Source organism: Dermacentor variabilis, chromosome 4 (genome assembly GCF_050947875.1).
Source record: "Dermacentor variabilis isolate Ectoservices chromosome 4, ASM5094787v1, whole genome shotgun sequence".
NCBI lineage: Eukaryota > Metazoa > Arthropoda > Arachnida > Ixodida > Ixodidae > Dermacentor > Dermacentor variabilis.
The window spans coordinates 95,410,217-95,430,938 of record NC_134571.1 but is presented as its reverse complement, the minus strand read 5'-3'; the positions used below and the strand labels follow the sequence as shown (position 1 = coordinate 95,430,938).

The following is a 20,722-nucleotide window of genomic DNA, read 5'->3' as shown; positions in this document are numbered from 1 at the left end:
GGCTGCTCGCACCCCCTCTGCGCCCGTCTTTCACCCCGAGCCCCTTTACGACATACGAGCCCTGCCATCACCTAGGTCCGTATTATTGAACAATCCCTTTCGTATTATACGTCCACTTTTGCACGACGTACTCAAAGCCCAGCTTACAGATTGCGCCGAAACTAATCAACTGCGAATGAGACCCCTGGACCTACGTCCCATGGTGAAGAAATGCCCTCTATCAGTATTCGCCGAAAGATCGGCTATTCCGATGCAAGCAACTGGCAGAATGAGCCGCTACTTCTTTACACCTTGGTCTTTAGAGTTACGCCTAATATATCGTCTGCCTTCTGGCTACTAGAACGTAGGTAATCCTGGCCAAGATGAGCATGTCAGCAAGCAGCGGGGAAAAAAACCAAAAAGCCTTGGTCTACACTGTGTCAAGCCGGTAGGTTAAGTTAAAGTTAAGCAACAAATAGGTTTACATCAAAATATCATTTCAAAACTTAAGTTGTCTCTGTTTTTAGCGAGAAAATTGTGACTTTTAGCGAGAAAAAGGTCAAGTTTACCTTTCGAGAATGTTGCACCACAACCGGATTGTTGGTGATGTTAATGTGAAGTCACTAATGTTACGGCATTCTTGCGCATTCGGGCCGGTTATTGTGTACGCATGGAATAAATTGCAACTTCATGTAAAAACTTCCTGGAGGTTCAAACTATATTGTAAGATGTGCTGTATAATTTATCAAAACATCACCGGATTATCTACATGAGTGCTCGTATGCTAAAGGTAATTGTATTGGGAATGAGTAATTCATTATACATTCTAAGCTTATTTTTTTTGTTTAAATTTCGTTCAGTTCGTTCCACCTTGTTACTTACCGGTGTACTCAAATAATTTGGACCCACAACTAGCCTGTTCGCTATCGGTCTAGAACCCAAGAAAGCAAACTGATTGATTAATTGATTGAATGACTGTAATGTTTCCATACCTTCCCAACTTAAGCCTTTGCTTAAGTTGGTTTGCCCTAGGTAAGTGCACCTCTTGCGGCTGCACTTACATAGGGCAAACAGGACGCTGTATCAATGAACGTTTGCGTGAGCATGCGCACTGTGTCAAGATTAAGACTGGCAGTAATCTGGCTGTTCATCGTGCAAAGTGTGGCTGTTCACCACCCCTTGACGACACACGTGTGTTGAAAAGGTACAGCAATCAGATGGCCAGAGAAATCTTTGAGGCATTTTCAATGTGTCAGTTAGGAGCCACCTGTGTTAGTTCCCCTTCCATAGCACTTTGTGATAAAGAACTTAAGTTCCTTAGAATTTAAGCAGTTTGGCCTGTGTCCAACATGTTGTGGTTACTTTTATATTGTTTAATGTTATTGACGCATGCGCAGCAGGAGTTGACCGACGATGACTCGGCTTCCCCTCCCCTCCTTCTTTCACTCTCTTTATGCCTGTTGCAAATTGAATGTATTTTCGCAGGCTCCAATAAAGGTGTTGTTGGCAGTCAGCGCTCATGATGTGTCCTCCCTTGTCCGTGTTTTTTGACGCTGTTTTAAATATGAATGACCCGTACCAACTAGCTCGCACCCAAACCCTTCCGACTCAAAGCGCTTTGTGAGGTGTTATTATTCCTTCTGTGTGTCTTCGTCTCCGGCGCTGTTTTGCCGCTGATAATGGTTGTAAAATGTTATGCGTGAAAGGTAAAATAAAAAAAAAAGACAAAATAAAAGAGTGTCATACACCAAAGACTAACGCGCAACTATACAAAGGAAACCCATACGGGTTTCTCAGAAAGAATGTTTCGAAATCGAAGAAGAATTCGTCCCGGTCCAGGCATTGCAACCGGGACCAACGTCTTTCCAGGAGCTGAGCTAACTTAGAAGGCTAGCAGATCGCAGGGCGAGGTCGACATAATAGACAACCCGAAGCAAAGGGACATTGAGCATGGCAAATGAGTCCTGCGGAAGTCCGCTAGTTTGAGGAAGTTCCATTAAAAAAGAAATAAAGAATTATCATCCCCTGAGAGTACGCACGAAGCTATAGTACGATTGAAACCCATACATATTTCTCAGATAGGTTTCCTTTGTAGCTTCTTGCTACTGCCGGGCGGATGACAATTTTGCTCTTCCGAGAAACTGCCTCCACGTAGCGGACTTTCGCAGGGCTCATTAACCAAAATGCTATTCAGGAGCATAAATATATGTACCTGTTTGAACCTACATGCATTGAACGCCTGGTGACAGCGCAGTCGGTCAGTCCAGAAGCCAGAGATGCGAAGCGACAACGGAAGGAGAGTTTTGGAGGGGGAGAGGAAGGGGGGGGGGGAGTGCAGCCCCATTAGCAGCGATTCGCCGTGAAAGGATTGTAAAAGAAACAAATTGCGCACTGTGCGGTTAGGGTCGCGAAGCACGACGTATCGCTCTTAAATGGGACCTGTGCGAAGTGCAGTGTGTACCGTGGACTGCTAAATTTATAAACGTGGAACCACCGTCGATGTTGCGACTTGAGGTGAGAAAAATATATGTAAAAGAAAACACAATTCCAGGACAGTGGGCAGCTGCAGACGCGCACGCCATTCCTCGCAACCAATACCTTCGGCCATTCTCGAACGAAGAGCCTGCGAGTGAATACTTTATGTAACGCAGGAGGACAAACCGCACATTTGTGCTTCGGGCGTGCCCACGCGCAGCTTGCGGGGCTTAACACCGAAAAATCTTTGTTGTTCTCACACGCGCGCCGTTTCGCAACAACGTCGCAGCCAGCTTAGCTACTCTGTAGATCGAATGAAAAGAAAGAAAGCGATTTTGTTAAGTTTATAATGGGAGCGTTTGGAATCTACTCCTTCTATAAAACTGACACTGTCGTAGCCAGCGCACCGACAAAGGGCGGGAACAGCACAGAAGCCTCGAGCTTCTCAACCGTAATCTTCTTCTTGGATTAGCGGCGCACTCTGCTTCTCCACGCATCGATAATATTCTTCACTACAAGTGTGATTTCGTAGGACAATATAGCGAACACGGATGGTTACAGCTGGCAGCAGAACTTGGAGCGTCGCACGCAAAGTTCCCCGTCGCAGCTTCCGTACCACGTACGTTACTGGACTCTAGACCCTCTGCGGATACGATTGACGATGTTAAACTGCAACAGCATAGGCGCATTCATCGCTGCTACGATAGCATTAAAGGATCGCCATGAAGCGCCGCGAAAAGTGGCTGAGGATCAGTGCCGTTCGTTAATACGCGCTCACTTAACAAGAACGCGAAGAACTCCATTTAACGCGGCTTTAAGATTCGACGAAAGTGGAAACTGTTGTAAACCTAAAGACACAATCTCAACATCTTTGTTTCGTCGAGTTCCGCGTCGAGAGTCGGCAAAGCGGATTCATTACGGAAATTAGCCGCGACGCCACCGGAGACGAGGACGACAGGAGCGTGGTGCCAAAAAGAGAAAATATTGCGTCGCGACGTGCTGGCCCAAGAAAAAAAAAAAAAGGGAGCATTAAAAATCTATCGCTGGCTGCCGTTTACCGTTGTGCAAGACCACTGTCATCTCTGCGAATTTCGACGGGATTAACGATAATCGCATGCAAATGAGTTCCAGTTAGCGACACGCGCTATGCGGCTCGTATTTGCCGCTCAGCGTGCCGATGACGGAGGCGACGATGCGGGCCTCGCCGGGAACGCTTCAGCCCTTCTTCCTTCTAAATGCACGCGAACCGCATGCGCGAACGGCGTGTTTTGTTCGCGCCTCTTTAAGCTGGGCCTGATTATAACACCGGGGGAGAAGGGGCGATTTGCGAGAAAAAAGATAAAGAAAGGCGATGTGAACGCTTCGTACTTTGGCGCCGTCGTTCATCACTGGAAATTATTATTGCTGTCAGATAACTTTGAGTGCGACCAGTAAACTATTTTTTAGGCTTTCTGTACTTTCTTTCTTCATTTCCAGGCTGTGTGGGTGAGGGATGATAATCGTTGAAGAGGGGTATACCGAAAACGATGGAGCGCGCAGAGCTCATATGAGTGAAGAAAAGAGAAGAGCGAACAAAGAAAGAGCAATAGTTTAGCGCAGTTACGAAACGCGGTGTTCACGTTGGTTATACAGTTCTCTAAAAGGCTCGCAAGTGGGCAGGAAGAGAAAAGAAAGGAGTGTCTTTGAAGGGTATCTTTATTCGCCGTAAAGCGTAGGCTATCATAAGCAATATCCTAGAAACTTCGAAAGAGTGCGGGAGATTTTTCTTTTTGGATAAGTCACTTTAGGTGCATTGTTTGCTGTGGTGGATATGGACGCGCGTGTATTGTGGGCCGAGGTATTTAAGGAACTCTCGTTCTGAAAAAGTAGCAGTGAAGACATGTGCTGAGCATGCTTAGTGCACTTAAAGAAAATGAAAGAAACGCGTGACAATGTGCTGTCAAGCGACTGGTCGCAATATGTTGCCGCCTTATATACCTACGAGTCATGGACGTCACCAACAGATTCTGTGCCCGCCGCGAGTCTTACAACAATTATTTGGCATTCCACTGAACTCATAACTAAAAGCGCTTTCTTACGAGAATATGCCTGAACCTATATTAGACTTTCAAGGGCACATTTATAGAGATCCAAATTTTATGCCAGTGAAGCAATTTTGTTGCTTTATTATTTTAAAATTACTTTTGCTGTCATTTGTAACGATATGGGCACCGGAAGAAACTTTTCAGGAGGCTAACTTTTGCCGAAAAATTCATTTAATCTCATCGAATGTCGCGCTCAAAGCTGTGAGCGATACTACGCCAAAGCAACCGCCTCCACAATTTTCCGAGTGTCGTGCCAGCGTGCTGCTTTGGTAGTTTGTATAGCAATACGGCCTCATTTTTCTTTCTGTATTGGCGTGGCTGTCCCTCACTACTAATACCTTTCACTCTTTTGCTCCTGACGCGTCGAGCCAACGACGTGTCTTCTGACTTATCTCACTAGCCAATGGCCTGCGAGCAGTTACCAAGCTTACTTGAGGAAGCTGATGAAATAAAACACCATTATGACGCGTCGGTTACCACTCACCATTATACCGCCTCCCCCAGAAACCACAAGATCACCCTGAATCAGTCCGTTCGGTGCGAAGAAGCGAGGGCTCTTCCCGCAACGAGCGCCACCATGCGAACGCCCGCGGACTTAATCGACGCGTTCGCAGCGATTCGCCCACTGTACCGCTTCGCTTTCGAGAATGGAGCGATGATCACGATGCAGCAGTTACCCGCACAAGGGAGAGTGCTCACCCCTGCGTCATAAGTGGGAGGTAGACACGGGAGCTCAACGGAGCAACTGGAGTTACAAGAAGCCATCGGGTGCTCACCGCTGATGATCGTATCGGAACACTGAAGCGAAGGTACGCCGCCGAAATTGGACTTCATTGGTAACTTCGCTACTCGCAACTTTCCGGAGGTCAGTACACCCTAGAGTGGCCTGCCAAAAATGATCTTCCAAAATAGGGGCGCTCTTGCAAGGGCGCCCCTATATAGGAAACGTCTACTCATCGGTCACGTTTCTCGTTGATCGTGCCGCATGACATTAGCGTTGGACTGGAAGCTTCCGCCCACAATTTCTGCTCTGAGATGGATGTCCGCAACAGACCCACCAGCCGGACGTTTCGTTTAAACTGAAATTGACCCTCTGTTGGTGCCAGCAATGTCAACGTACTCATATCGTGAGGAAAAGAAAAAGCGAATATCTACCAGGAGACTGCTTATTGTCGTTTTTCAAAGTTTCACACACATTAGGTAAATTAGCCATGTTATGTGCATCTGTATGCCTGTTTCTCTCGAACGATGTTTTCCACGAAAGAGCATCGTCAGAACGGAACAAGAACGGTGCCCGCCTTCTACCTTAAGGCGAACATTGGTGGAATCTTGACCTTGTGTAGCCTAAAGTCAGCGCCACCGAAGTGTTGTTTTCGATGAAAACTCAGACGATCAGTGTACCTGTTATAATTGGATAAATCATTTTTGTGTTAGGCTGATCCACATCTAAGGAGAAGAACTTGAAGCCTAAGGCTTATCTTACACTGTGCCGGAGAAACACCGCAATCGGTTACATAAAGCAATCATGCGCCAACATATACACAGAAGAAGAATGCAGATCAATGAATAAAATATTTGTTAGATGGCATGGAAAAGAGCAGTCTTGAACCTCGATGAGTCTATAATAGTAGCGACCGATGTGGCGAGGTGGTTCCAGTCATTGCAGGTGCGAGGTAAAAAAGAGTAATAGTACGCGTTTGTGCGACAAAATGCCACGGAAACGTTATGAAGGTATTCTGAAGTTTGTAGTACTGAAATATTTTACATTGAAACTATACGAAGTCAGCAGGGATTTGTGAAAAGTTCGTTGTCATGTTCGTAGTAACGAGGTTTCACTGTACTGTTGCCTCCGAATAGACACACTCGAGAAATGCCATCCTCATGTTTTTGTTTTACTTGGGAGATAGCTAAAGCTCGATAATGGTTTAGTTTGAACTGTGAAACTTCTCATCAGCACAAAAAGGGGCATATTGAAAGGCATAGATAAAGCTGAGCACAAGCAAGGCATTTCAAGCCTTTTATTCAAACAGTAGACACTTCAAGCCTTTTATTCAAGCAGTAGACAATTTAACTTTAGGAGAAGATCAGCATGCTGATCTTATCTCCTGTTTCTGCATGGGACCTTGCAGCCGTGAAAAGCTTTCACAGGGCCTGGGGAGTCCTTGAATATCTTTTAATTTTTCTCTCTGAGACTTTGTACAAACCCTGTTTTAGGTATTTCAAACATTTTTGGGTATTTTTAGGTTATCCCTGTTTGTACGATTTAGGCGTCTCTAAACAACGCCAGAACATTTTGTACAAAATCTTAGCTGCTTACTAACTGGCTGCAGAAAAGTAATTGCGAAATCTTCAGTGAAAGATATAGTCCGTAATATAGCTAAATGCTCAGAATTCTGGAGGTCTGCGACTAAAAAAAGAAAGAAAAAAATTAGGGAGTAGCTTTTAACGGCAGATTACGCTTTCGCGCCTAAATTTCTCTCGGCAACAAGAATATTTCAGAAGCCGGCATGTAAAATCAAAATCGAACGTAGAATTGCGTCAAGTTCGAATCCTAAGCCACTTTACTCTGAGGTTAGGCCTACAACGTGAATAACGTACAATGTCGCAGGCAACATTGATGACGGCGATGATAGCGGCAACCTAGCCTAGCTTGTCGACAGTGCGGCCGAATTCCGTGTTAAGAATAAAAGAAAAAAGAAGGTATTACGACAAATCTGTTCGAGTGAAAAAAAATGACAACTTTATACACTAAACAGACTCCAGCGCAAGGATAAGAAGATAACAGCCATTGAGCATGCGTCATGGCAAAGTGATTCAATACGGCACAGTCACGCCAACGGGTATAACTGCCTTTACTTGGCAAGGGTTCACATGTAATCAACGAAATTCGAGCAGTCTGATCACTTCTGCAGCCCAGAGTTCTCACTATGGAGCATCGCTTGCGAGCCTACGCTTAGCTTACTTCGCATTGCCCACTTCCTCAAATAGGCTTAGAGCCGCCATGTAAATGTGTCATTATCTCTCTCTCTTTTGCACCTATCGTTCAGCGTCATGCTCTCTTTCTCTCTCTCTCTCTCTGCGAACGAACATGAAGGCTGTTGCTGAATTCGGTTTTCTGGAGAGTTGTAGGAAGCACACACATTTTCGATAAGTCGAAAGCCTACATCACGTTCCACGTTTTCTTTCTACGCTGCTTAAAATGGAGGCGTCCATGTTCCTAGCACCCTTATCGTCTTCACGCCATGCACTCAGCATCGCCATCGCGATCAAGCACTCATAAAATGACGGCCGTTATATTCATTCATTATATTCCCAAGTGAGTGTCATGCAAACTGCGGTGCATGAAATGCTGATGGCGGCTCCACTCTGCTTAAATGCTTATGCAGACAGCTGTACAGTCAAATGGGCGCAGTCCTTGGACCTAATATCGTTAGCATCTTTTAATCGGTTCAATCAGTATGTAAATAAAAGTGGCCTTCTCATCCTTGTGTCCGACACAAAGCAGGGTGATATATTCAGTGCGTTTGATGCTCGAGTGACATGAAGCGCTGTGCAAGTGTGGCTGAAATTTTGAATTAAAAGCAAATATTTTTTTACTCGCCAGTTAATATGGTACCAACTATTTGCACTACCATGTTAGAATAAATATTGGCGTTGTTTTGATAAAATTCTAATGATTGAAAACAGACTATTTATTGCATATAAAATTACGATAATCCCTCGGTTCGGGTGCCAATAGTCGTATGCTAATTATACTTATGGTTACAATCACGTTTATTCTTTCGGAACTTAACGTAAGCATAAAATTAAATGCGTATAGCTAGCCAGCGCAGTTCATTTTTCATTCGTAAGGTTATTCTTGTCACGTCTTCAATAGCCCAGCTTTCAAGGAAAGAACAGACAGAACCATGCCAAAACGTCGCACATCGGTCAATCTGTCTAACCAATATCTATTGTTTGTTTGACATAAAAATTGTTACAGCGCAAACACATGCAACCATAAGTATCAAGGACGGGACACATAAGCGCGAAACTTGTGGTTGCATGTGTTTGCGCTGTAACAATTTTTATGTCAAGTATGCACCAACTCGCCCAGAAAGAAGCTTTAATGAACTATTGTTTGTCACTAGTTTATATTTGTAAAGGAGGTACAACAAAAGCGAATCAGAGGTGTTGATGGAATCCCCCAGCCATTGTCAAATATTTTGAGCTCTCTTTACCTCTGAGCAGACATGTCTTAGGGCCGCATACTGGGGCGCCTGCGGAACTTCAGTCCCTCCAGAGAGAGATCCAAAGATTGAGAGGAGGAGCAGTTCCCCTCACTCTCTTGGGTTTCAGAGTGCCGAGCGTGCAAAAGAAGCATGTTTAAAGGGACACAGTCACAGCTCGCGTCGCTCGTGGTATGACTACAAAGCTTTCGCCAATGACAATACGTGGCTTTCACCTTACCGCTTCTGCATATGTTGAGACAGGAAACGGTAGATTACGAATAAAGAGAAACAGCCGAGACACAGGGTTAGTGTTCAACAAATTTCCCGCGCTTGCAAGGCAGCTTCGACACCTGGCACGTAGCCTCACAGTGACCGACTGGAACTCGCAAAACTTACGACTTACACGACTACATCGACTAAACCCCTCCCTGCAGCTCCGACCTCCACCCGGACTTCCTCGACGTGAAGCTACGCTTCTCTGTCGCCTTTGGTTAGGAGTGGCTTTCACAAAGGCATACTCTACATTAATTGGGGTGACTGACATTGCAGCATGCGAGGTCTGTGGCACCGAAGAAAACATCGACCACCTGCTGTGCCACTGTCCAAGATATGCTCTAGAGCGACAAGAACTTGCCAAAGCTTTCCAAAAACTGGACAATCGGCCGCTTTCTGTGCAGGTGCTGCTGGAACACCGCCCCCATCGCCCATCGGCCCATAAAGCGGTGAAGGCACTTTTGTGTTTCTTAAGGACGACGGGTTTGTGCGACCACCTGTGACTATTAAGGCAATTTATGTAAAACCGCACGCGTCAGCGAACTTGCCACAATTTCATTCTTTCCTTCCCTCCTCTCTCTCCCTGTGATCTTTGCTTTCCCCTTTCCCATTCCCCCGGTGTAGGGTAGCCAACCGGACGTTATTCTGGTTAACCTCCCTGCCTTCTTCTTTTCTCTTTCCTCCTCCTCCCGCGCTAGAATCGTTTGTAAGAGTGAACTCGAGACAATCCTGACACCGGACATATTATTAGCAAAGCTGTCTGGCCAATGGCAAAGAACACTTGCGAACATAAAGCGTTTCGAATTTCTGACGTGCCCAGAGTGAACTGAGAGTGATGCGATTCTAGCCTGACCTGATGTTTAGCTAGTAGACGTTGTCAGAGCAAACTTGTTACGATAATCGGAATGTTTCGTCACAAAATAGGGCATGGGAATTGACGCTACGAGGAGTATTTTGTAACTATAGATGCTGTCTTCGACGCTTTGATCGAAAATGATTGGGCTCTACGACGTGAACGCTGGCGCTGTATAGGGATCACGCGCAATCGCGGGTTTTGCGCTCCTAGGGCTATATATTTTAATGATTCTTTGCCTTCGACGTCATCTATATCTTATCATTCGTTCCACCAAGCAGCTGTTTATGACAATAAGCGAAGCGTGGGTTTGCACAAGCCGATGTCGAAGGGCAAGAAGCTACGAAAAAGGAAGTAAGGTTAGGAAATGGGACTTCTGGTCTGCATGACGCTAGATTGTTACTACCTTTACCTTTACTATAAACGTGTAAAAAGAGAATGCTTGTGCAATGCTTGAACCTCTTTGCTCATCCCGCAGTACCTTACTCTGACCAATCTTCGCTGGCCTGAAATGTCCCCACATAAGCGCGAAACTTCGTTTTGAATCCGCAGACGCCGGCACTTCACGTCTACTGCGCTTATAGAGGAATATTCGCAACTCGAGAGGTGACAAAAGCGAACACAAGTTTTCGCCGAATCCGAAGTTCAATCAGGAACGGTCGTTTGCGACCAAAATGAAACGCCGTCATCATTGCTCTCGCTCTCTTTCCACGTGCCTAAAGTCCCTTCGCCAGCTTTACGCAGCAGTGCAGCAGTACACACGGAGAGGGCTCCTCGTGTTCCCACGGAACAGCGCCTATGAACTCGAGTACGCAGAGTCGAATTTCACAATTCCGCCTGCTTCGGAATGGGCCGACGTTTAGCTGTTGCTGGCTACCTGACACATATTCATAATTTTTTGTGTGTTTACTTCGAGCCGAAGGAAACCCGCATACGCAATCTCGCTGCGAACAGGCAGAGCTCGTCCAATTTTTAAGGGCTCAGTTGAGTTCGCATGGCTTCACTGCTACGTATGCAAAGTAGCATGGCGCCATCACGCCGTCTTCTATAAATTTATCTGAAACTAGATACCCTTACGTGGATTTAGTCGAATGACGAGCTCAGACTTCGCAGGATTTCCAGATTGTCGGATATGACCAGGCACAACGGCGTCTTGCTCCTGTTTATTCGGGTTCATTGGCCGCTTCTTGGGGCGCCAGGTCACTATCCACCTTTGCAGGCTGTAAAACGGATCTCTTGCAGCTATGCGTTTCGCAGTTATGAGATGTAATTGTTAGCATGTCTGTTAGTTTATCCTAACAGTAGGGACAAAAAGAGCAATAAATGTGTTCTAAAACTCCAAACGGAGTATTTACGAGGGGAAATGAGTGTTTTGAACGTAATGTTGTCATGTTTATTTCGTTCTTTGCTTTGCTGTTTCTTGAATTATGGGGTTTTACGTGCCAAAACCACTTTCTGATTATGAGGCACGCCGTAGTGAAGGACTCCGGAAATTTGGACCACCTGGGGTTCTTTAACGTGCACCTAAATCTAAGCACACGGGTGTTTTCGCATTTCGCCGCTATCGAAATGCGGCCGCCGTGGCCGGGATTCGATCCCGCGACCTTGTGCCTTTGCTGTTTCTTCAGTATACGTGACTCTCCCCTCAGCCTCCAAATAAGCATCATTTAGAATGGCGCTTTGTTTGTTTGCGAAACAGCAGTCTGTCACTATTGTCGCTTTCTAAGCGCGCTTTTTCAAGTTTATTAGTTTCCGTGAACCCCAGTTTTCGACCCCAGTGAATGGTTCAATCTGTGCTCACTGGCTTCAGATTTCCCCAGGAAGTACAACATTATTAATGCAATTAGCATTCTTAGGATACTTCGCGCACTTGGCGGTGTATATCTTCCTGCCCGCTTGCCTGTCTATGTCACTAACCGTTTTCTTCACCGACATGGATTGTTGGGTAGCGCATGTTCTAAATTGGTAGAGTATTGGGCTGCTGTGCTGAGAGAACTGCTTCGAAACCAACCATCGAACCACCTTGAGTCACCATGTATGAGCCACTGAGTGTGTACCGCTCTTCAATGAACCTCTTGCAAGCCAACTTGGGTCACTGGGTATGTTCCTCTCTTCAATAATAATTAAAAAAAATAAACATTTCTCCGGTGCAGGGTGAATCGAAGCTGCGTCATATAGTATTATTCACACAGGCGCTACGGGTAGAATTCGTGGCCGGGTCGCTAGGCGGCGCAGCGTGTCCAGAGAAAAGCGTGAGCGGAGCCCGGCTGCAGACGCCTCCTACGTGGCGCGTTTCAGTGGTGGCGGCAATGCGGGTTGTTGCTACATTGCTTCAATGCCAATCGCATTAACATCGACTTTCATTGCGAGATGCGGTCTGGCGGAATTTTTTAAGTAGGTATAGCCTAGGAGAATTCAGCGATTAAATCTGATCCCTATTGTGACAGCAGCAGGCTCTCCCAGCGCGCACCAACATCTTGTCAAGAACTTCTTTGCGGTGCACACAGCGTCATATATACGTGCGCCACAGTGTCGCCTGCGATGGCCTCCGAAATGCGTGCCCAGAAGCCGCCACTCCTGAAGCCTGCAGGGTGCACAGTGCAGGTTGCTGAGCTGAGAGAAAACGGAGTGGTATATAGCGCGTCCGGCTGTCTGGCGCACATCGCCACAGGGGTTCGAGTTCTATCACCGGTGGTGGGCTAAATATTGTCATATTTTGTCAAGTGGCGAGAGAGAAGCTCATTATGAAAGTGTGACTTGACAATTACGGGTTGGCGGGGATGACGCGACGAAAAGAAGAGACGGATGAGGGCAATAAACCCAGTTTCGAGCTTCAGACTGCTTTCCCATTAAGGTCTTAAGTATGCTGCTCTGTCCGCAAAGAAACGACGGCAAGGAGCTTTAAGGGAATGCTCTGAATTTTTCCGAAAAAAGTATAACAATAGCACGAACACCTAAGCAAGCAGATGAAGTGGTTGACGCATAAGTGAATGAGCTTCAAGTGTGTTAGTTGGCTTGGTTCTAGGTTTCCGGTAGCTACAATGAATTAGGGGGAATGGATGTGGTTACCTATAGGGTGTAAATACATAAGACTGAAGCACTCCGCTGAGAATAAACTGGTGTCAAACTCCTATATATACATATATACATATATACATATATACATATATACATATATACATATATACATATATACATATATACATATATACATATACATACATACATATAATATATACATACACTAACTTCCTATTAAATTCGCATGTTCCTTGCAGAGTTGAACAACGCTAATGAAACCGTAAATAACAAGTGCAACTCATTTAAGGACATATAAAATGTAGATGGATGGGGACAAACAGTTCATGCTAGACGCTGCAGAATATTTTGTTACCCGCTGTCGTTGCAAATGGTAGTCAGAATAAGAATTTCTTTGCTTCATAGCAACTAGTAACGTGTAAATGAATCCGAGCAAATGAAAAGAGTCACAACGAATAGAATCAGCGCTTGTCGGACCACTGAGTCACGTGTCGGACCGGACTCAGTCAGCCCGGGTTAGCAATGTTTTACGGCCTCACTTTTCGCGAACTAAGATCACGTCGAGGCGAAACAATGGAGCACACATTGTTGCTTGACCCGACTCGACCTGTGCAAATGACGTGTACGTACATCTCCCAACGCGTCGGGTTGCATTAACCTACTTCGTACAATCGCGTTGATTTAGTCCAACCCGACGCTCTCTTAGCCCGACCGATTAGCTCTTACATGAGCTAAACAGGCAAGTTTTACCATCTTTGGGCAGTTACTACAGGTTATAGGCGGTGTACAAACTCTGGTAAAGGTTTGTTCATGAGTTTGATTCCTGTTACAGCGTAAGCTGTTATGGGCTCATTCCAATAGCCATTCCGGTTGGCGATGGTGGCCGCAGCCGCCACCGGTGTCCGTAGCAGCTATCGCCAGGGATGGGGAAAGAAATACCAAGTTACCACCGCGATTCAACCTGGCACCTATGCGTTGGAGTCAGCTACTCTACCACTGAGCCACACTGGCGCTTTTTTTTTCTTTCTTTCATAGTATCTATTACAGCATCTTTCAACCCGACATTCACCAATTGCGCATAGTCAGAGAATGGATGGCACAATGAAAGTCACACACAGAAATGGCAGCGTTCATAATGTGGGAGGAAACGTTGGTTCCACTTTATAAGGGTGGCAGAGATAGGCGCCTCACCAAAATGGGGTACCAGTACGGTTGTATATCGAGTCCATCATAAAGATGTTTTAGGTGTAGTGTCATTTGGATGAAATGTAGCCTTGTATAGGTACAACCGTTTCAGCGTTTCGCTCCATCATTAGAGTTTTCCACAAACTATGCCTTCCCATGAGAAATAAACATATCGAAAGGTACAGCCGGCGCATGCTAGAATTCCGCGGAAAAATACCCTATAAACGCGTCTTAGCGCGCGAGGAGGCACGCGATGTCAGATGTGCGCCGCGTAGCGCGCTGCGTGCACATTTTGTATTGCAGTCGCATATTATTACACCAGGTTGAATGCCATGCAGCAGATGCACAGGTAGCGGTACAATGCAGTTCAGAAGGCTTGAAAAGGCTAGAAAATATATTATGTACCTGATTAAGTCAAGCTGGCTAGGTTACTATGCCAACGCCACGTTTCAAAGGGGATGCCAGTAAATCATCGTTATCATTATCAACGCGGGGTGACACAACTAGTCGCGCCGCGTAGAGCCTATACGCGTGCCCTTTGCATTGTATTTGCATATTATTACACCAAGAGGCACCACCTCATGTAGCAGTTGGATAGGTAGCGATACAGTGTAGATAGGGAAGTCTTGACAAAGAAAAAGAAGAATATGAAGATGTATAAATATTAATGTTATAAAAAATATGTTCACTGATTAATTGAGCAGGCTAGGTGACTGTTTTACACCGTCCCCTTTCAAAGGGAATGCCATGAAATACTCATCATCATTAGCATCGCATCGGCCGCCTAGACACGGGGTGTGACATGCGCGCCGCGCAGAGCCGATACACACAAACTTTGCATTGCAGTTCTGTTAGATTCCACCAAGTGTCCCGGCACGTAGCAGTTGCATATAGCAGTTGCATGCTGCCCGTAGCTGGACTTGGTTAACTGACGCAGGCTAGGTGTTTGTCACCATCCAGTTTAGAAGGGGATGCCAATAAACCATCATTATGGTCATCATCATCAACAGCAGCGCATTGTGCCACGGCGCAAGGGATGTGAAATGCGCGCCACGTAGCCTGAATATCTGTGTTTACTCTTCGGTACGCGTTACGGCGCCTCTTCGCAAGGTACGCACCGCGGCTGAAAAAGCGAATCGTAGAGCTACGCACGCGGCTGCAACGAGGCAACATCGGGCTCAGCAGACCGCTCTGCAGAAAGCAGGACAAGCCGCAGCGCAAGCCGCAGCTTGCCGTAGTCGCGGGGCGGGCAGTTCTGATCCTTCTCGTGAAAACGACGTGAGGAGACTTCGCCGCGAAGACCATGTAGTGCGTGGTGCCGAAAATGGAGCTCCTATGGAGCCGCTCGTCCAGCTTGCGCTGTGACTGTGCTGCGTGTACCGTCCAAGCCTGTGACTTTCTTTATAGCGACATTAGTTACGGCGCGAGATTTGTTCATGATTTTCTGATCCCTATTTATATCGACATGAGTTAATTTACTACGTCTTATTGATATCCACAATTTTAGCGTTCGTTAAAAAAAATGCTTGCCGCTACAGGTTGCTGGAAGTCAGTGGAAGTCTATTGCCGCGGCAAAAGAACAAATTAACCTTGTAAAACTTGAATTACTCTCGCGTCTGAAGCTTTCATGCGTATGAATTCGGCAAGTGTAGCGAAGAACAAATACTGAAGTCGCGCAAGAAATATTCAGACGAGTAACAGTCGCAACACACGTATGACTATGCTCATATTACGGTCGAATGCTGTTAATTTGACCTCGCTTAATTCAACCTTTTGCTTAATTCGAACGCCCTAGAAGGTCCCGGCGAAATCTCATACAAGGCCATGGAATGAAAACTTGTTTGTTCCAATGCGGAAGCATGCCGCTTCGGTTAATTCAATCCCCACCGGACCGCAGTCGTGATCGTAGCGGTTACTAAATGCTTACCGTAACAATAAATTTAGCAGATGGAGCAACTGATTCACAGGGCGACGACAGTGACGGCAGCAACCTGTCCTGTAGTAATAATGACGACTTGCGCTGTGCACCGGGCGGATTTTGAGGATTTTGTCAGCGTTGACCACAGTGTTGAGGTCTGTGGGCTACTGACCGACAATGACATGCATATTCATTGTAATACAGTAATGAAGTAGCCTGTCGATGACGACAGACTTCTTGAATCAATAAAAGAGATTGTGATTTGTTCATTTTATCGACGTTTCTTAATTCGACCTTTCGGATAACTGGATCAAATCTTGCGGTCCCGCTAGGATCGGATGAACGGGAGTCGACTGTAGTAGCGGTTGCCGGCATATGTATATGAACCAAGGATCGCGTTCCCAAAAACGTTCTTACGACTGCTCGAAATAGCGGATAACAGCAAACATTCAATCAAAAAGCTTCGTGAAATCGGGCCAAATTTATTTCCTTGTTATTTAAAGCACACAGAACGCACAAAGAAAGTATGTAATAATCAAGATTTCTTGCCGCTAAACGAGACTTGGAAGGTGTGAATAGGGCTGAGTTGGATTCCGTCGCCTACATTTGCCACCAGCTTTCTAGTGTCGATAATTCTTCTTTCTCTCTATTTGAATTCCTTTAATTGTGGCCAACTTTTGAAATCCCTTTCAATTAACTTCAATTTCAGTGTCAGTGCTCTGAGACGACGAGTAATCATTCGACAAAGCCAGGCGAATGTTGTTGCGTTTGCTTGATACTCTTTTTTACGTGAGGCTGGAAGTAACAGAGGTCGTTTCCGGCGGCCGAAGGCACACGCAGAAACCAAGGGCGTGGCACTGGAGAGGTTTCTCTTCAAGGGACCATGATTGGCAGTGCTGCGCACTTGCTGGGGTGCCTTAGCGACGACTATTTTGTTACTAACTGATTTAGACGTACTCTATCCACTGCGACTTTCCCCGATCTGGGCACTTGAGACACTGCCATCCACATAAGACAGGGTAGAAAACTTTTTTGCCTTTGTTGGACCAGTTCACGCCAGCTTTCTACGCTAGCATGAACAGGAGTTAATCAGGTGGTTTCTGTTAGTGAACCTAGATGTATTAAGCCACTATGTAATGGTGCTTTCTTCTTGTTGTTGTACTGGTTAAGCGGCAGTGACGTTACGTAACTGCACACAAGATCAGAGGTTTAGTGCCTGACCGCAGTTGATGGGCAGTCTTACAGACAACTAGAAACCCGCAAGAACGTAAGATTGAGGCCCGGTCAAGGAAACACAACTTGTGAAATTTAATTTTTCAGCGTATCGTTACGGCATGTTTTACGAGATAATTTAAGAATTCTGGGGTTTTACGTGCTCATTGCGGCACGCAGTATTGGGGGCACTCCGGAATAATTTTGACCTTCTGCAGTTCTTAAACGCTCAGCTAAATCTAAGTACGTGAGCGTTTTTGCATTTCACCTCCGCAGAAATGCGGCCGCCATGGCCGAGATCGAGCCCGTCACCTCGAGCTTAGCCGCACAACGCCAGAGCCACAAAGCTACGGTGGCGGGTGCCTCAGGAGATAGTTTCGTGAACATGTTTCATACTATCAAGCAAATGGCGTTTTACAAACGGTTCTATGACAGTGCGATTGGCCGATGTATTTGCATAAATAACGCCCAGATTCGGCGAAAATGCAGTATTGCCGTTAATATGCGTGAGTGTAACAGCAAAAATGCGGAAAATGTCCTTGCTCGTTCATCCAACACTTGTTTTAAGATGCGTCTCTATACCCAGTTGATCGCAGAATGACATTGAAACAATAAGATATAAACTTGATTTGATTACATACTCTACAGCATGTTTTGACGAAGCACTTTTCGTATAAATGCTGTTGAATATAAGAGGACAAAACAGAAGTAAAAGGGAAAAGGCAGAGCAGAACAAACAGCTTTTGTTGAAAGTTTCAAAGTCACACCCCGAAAGAAAGGTCCTGTCACACGACATTTCCGAGGTTTCAGTGTAACGACCACTTCACAAACACCCCAATACGCAGCTTAACCAAGTGTCCGCTCACAGACACGGTGTCTTTAGAAGCTGCAAAGTGAGTGAATTATATAAGTCTTCGATTTCTGGCAAAAATTACAGAAGGTGAACAAGATGCAGTCTGGTAAGCGTACAAACCTGGCTGTGAATTCGTTGTTTTCCAGGTTATCCTGTCCTGGAAATAGTTTGTTCTATTTCAGCGCGACCACTTTAAGGACGCGAACAAACAGCAATTTAAGAAAGACACCGAGCAATTTTTTTTTCTGGTATTCTTAAGTAAAACAATTGTGATTTTTTAGAATCAGCCACACGAAAACTCTAGCTCTAAAGTAAGGCTGCAGAATTGTTTGCTGACTTAACGCGTGTTTGTTTTTCCCTTTTGACCTATAATGATATACCTGGAGAACGCTGAATAATTTTTTATCAGCAAAATTTCGTCTCCACACCGCTTTCCAGAAGGTCGTTGGCAGTAGCCACACAGGCGGTCTCTACAATGACTGTCTGATGGAGATGCCATATCTAACGCTCCAATTATTGTTGTTGATCAACCTACGAGTCTCAGGTAGTGGAAACATGCCATCCTACTTAGAGGCATCGCGAACATACGCACTCCCGTCGTCTTTTCCCGAAAAGTTTCACCCTATCGAAGCGTCCGCCCACGCTAACCGCGGTGTCAGCAGGGCATCCAGTACTCACTCCTCGACGGTGTAGTCAGCGTTGGTGGTGGCCAGAGCGCAGCACAGCAGGACCAGGGCCAAGGCGGCCAGGAGCTTGCACTGGGTGGTGGTGACCATCTTTGCGTCGCTACAGCCGGTGGTCGAAGAAGAGAAGACTATGCCTGCGTACGGAGGAGAAGGCCGCCCAGAGGTGGTTGGCGCTGTCTCGACTTTCGCAGGAAAGGTAACGGCTCCCTCCAAGTTGTGTCTATACAACCGTACAACCGCGTGCCGAAAACTCGCGATCGGCGCCCGGCTTTATAACGAACGCGCGCTCACCCTTCCTCGCTCGCCTCCTCATACTAGGGCCCGCGTCGCGCCTCCCCCTCGCCCTCTCCGCCACGCTTCACGCTTGACCAATCTGACGGAGCGGAGGCCCAGTGACGTAGCGTCATCCTTTCTTGCCCTTCGCGCGGGCGCGCCTTCTACTGCGCCGCCTTCGTGTTCTCGGGGCTTTCCTCGCAGCTGCGAACAAGAGGAGGACCAGGAGCGTAAGGGCAAAGAGGAGCACAACGAGGAGGAGAGGTCGCTCGCGGCGCGACGGGTCTCGACTCGCCTGCTTCCAACCACTTTTTTCACCCGCCTGTTGCCTTCCCTCCCTAAACGTCTCCCTTCCTTCCTCGTACCGTCTAACGGTGCTTCATCGCGAGCTTTCTGCTCGTTTACGTGAGCGTGCTTCACGCTTTTTCTTCTTCTTTTGTGGGTCGATAGCTCCCCCTTCTTCTTCTTTATTTCTGGTTCTTCCGTGCCGAATGTGATTTCGGGGACAGCGTTGATTTGTAGGCACAAAACGTGCGCTGAGAGTTGTAAACGCTTTGACCGTAGACGGGACTACGACAGCGGTTGTGAAAAGGGGTGAACGGGACGTCGCGTCGCGTCGGAGGTGCACGCTGGAGGTCGAGCGTAACGAACGCGTGAGCCGGAACCTAAGACTACTAAGAGTTGTCAGGGCCTATATCTTAAAGGGTATATTTCGGCGCTGCGTAGTATAGTAATAAAGAAAGAACAAGGTAAGGGTTTGACCTCTATGATGACTTGCTGCCAGTGTTTTATTTGGCGTTTGCTGTGTTCTGCTGGGCGTGCAATGCTGCGCGAAAAGCTGAGGAGTTTACAACTTTGAGACTGCTTTCTTTCTAGTTGAGTTTAAAAGCGGTTTCATTTTTGAGGTATGAGGAAGTGGAAGTCGGCTAGGAAGCCCGTACATCGTGATATTTGCTTTAGTATGAGTTGTGTTGTCGATATAGTTGAATATACGTAGAGTATATAGAGACCAGTAAAGCTTATGTAGGGGCGAGTTGGTACATGCCCAGTAAAGCAGAATAGCGCAAACCAGGACGACCACGAGATGAGAGGGACACACACAAAAGCGCTACTAACAACTGATTTTATTCTCCCGCCAAAACGCACATTTATGCACCATGGCCATACATTCACAAACGTAATCAAAATCAACACATCACTTACGCCAGGCTTACTGCCTGGTTTTGTATGCTTATGAACTACTCTGCTTTTTTATTTTTTAAATCGACAGGGTTACCTTGCATCACCGTATTCTCCAGTAAGTTGGCGTACATACCAACAGCCACGACCAACATATAAGTAATTCAGAGGTTGTGTCTTTTTCCCTAAATTTAACATATTTCTCAATCCCTCGCTTTTTTTTCTTCACGTATGTGCACGAAACCAGCGTCATCGCTGTTTTAACCAGATACATCATGGAATACTGATTAACGGCGAAACAAACAATCTGCAATCACCGTTTAACGCATTGCACGATTCATTATATGTGGTGCCGTGCTCACTATAGGCGCACGCCTGTCACAGTGTGATTGAAAAGTTACCGCGCGCTATTACCTATGCGCGGTTCCCCGTAGTAACGCCCGTAATCTTCGGCAGGTGACCTCGTTGCATGGCCTCAACGCGCCATCAAGCCTTTTCTGTG

General features: G+C 46.2%; 2 protein-coding genes across 3 annotated transcripts in view; one reads left to right on the top strand and one right to left on the bottom strand.

Annotated features, from left to right (window-relative positions):
• LOC142579532 (uncharacterized) overlaps window positions 1–20,722 on the top strand; it is a 374,181-nt gene that overhangs the window by 51,553 nt on the left and 301,906 nt on the right. The window lies entirely within an intron of this gene.
• The window catches only part of LOC142579531 (uncharacterized), a 100,638-nt gene that overhangs the window by 47,567 nt on the left and 32,349 nt on the right, over window positions 1–20,722 (bottom strand). For both annotated transcript variants that reach the window (XM_075689848.1, XM_075689849.1), the window contains exon 2: window positions 18,761–18,902. In XM_075689848.1, the coding sequence (XP_075545963.1) occupies window positions 18,761–18,858 (98 nt within the window). In that variant the 5' untranslated portion in view covers window positions 18,859–18,902. The remainder of the gene's footprint in view (window positions 1–18,760; window positions 18,903–20,722) is intronic.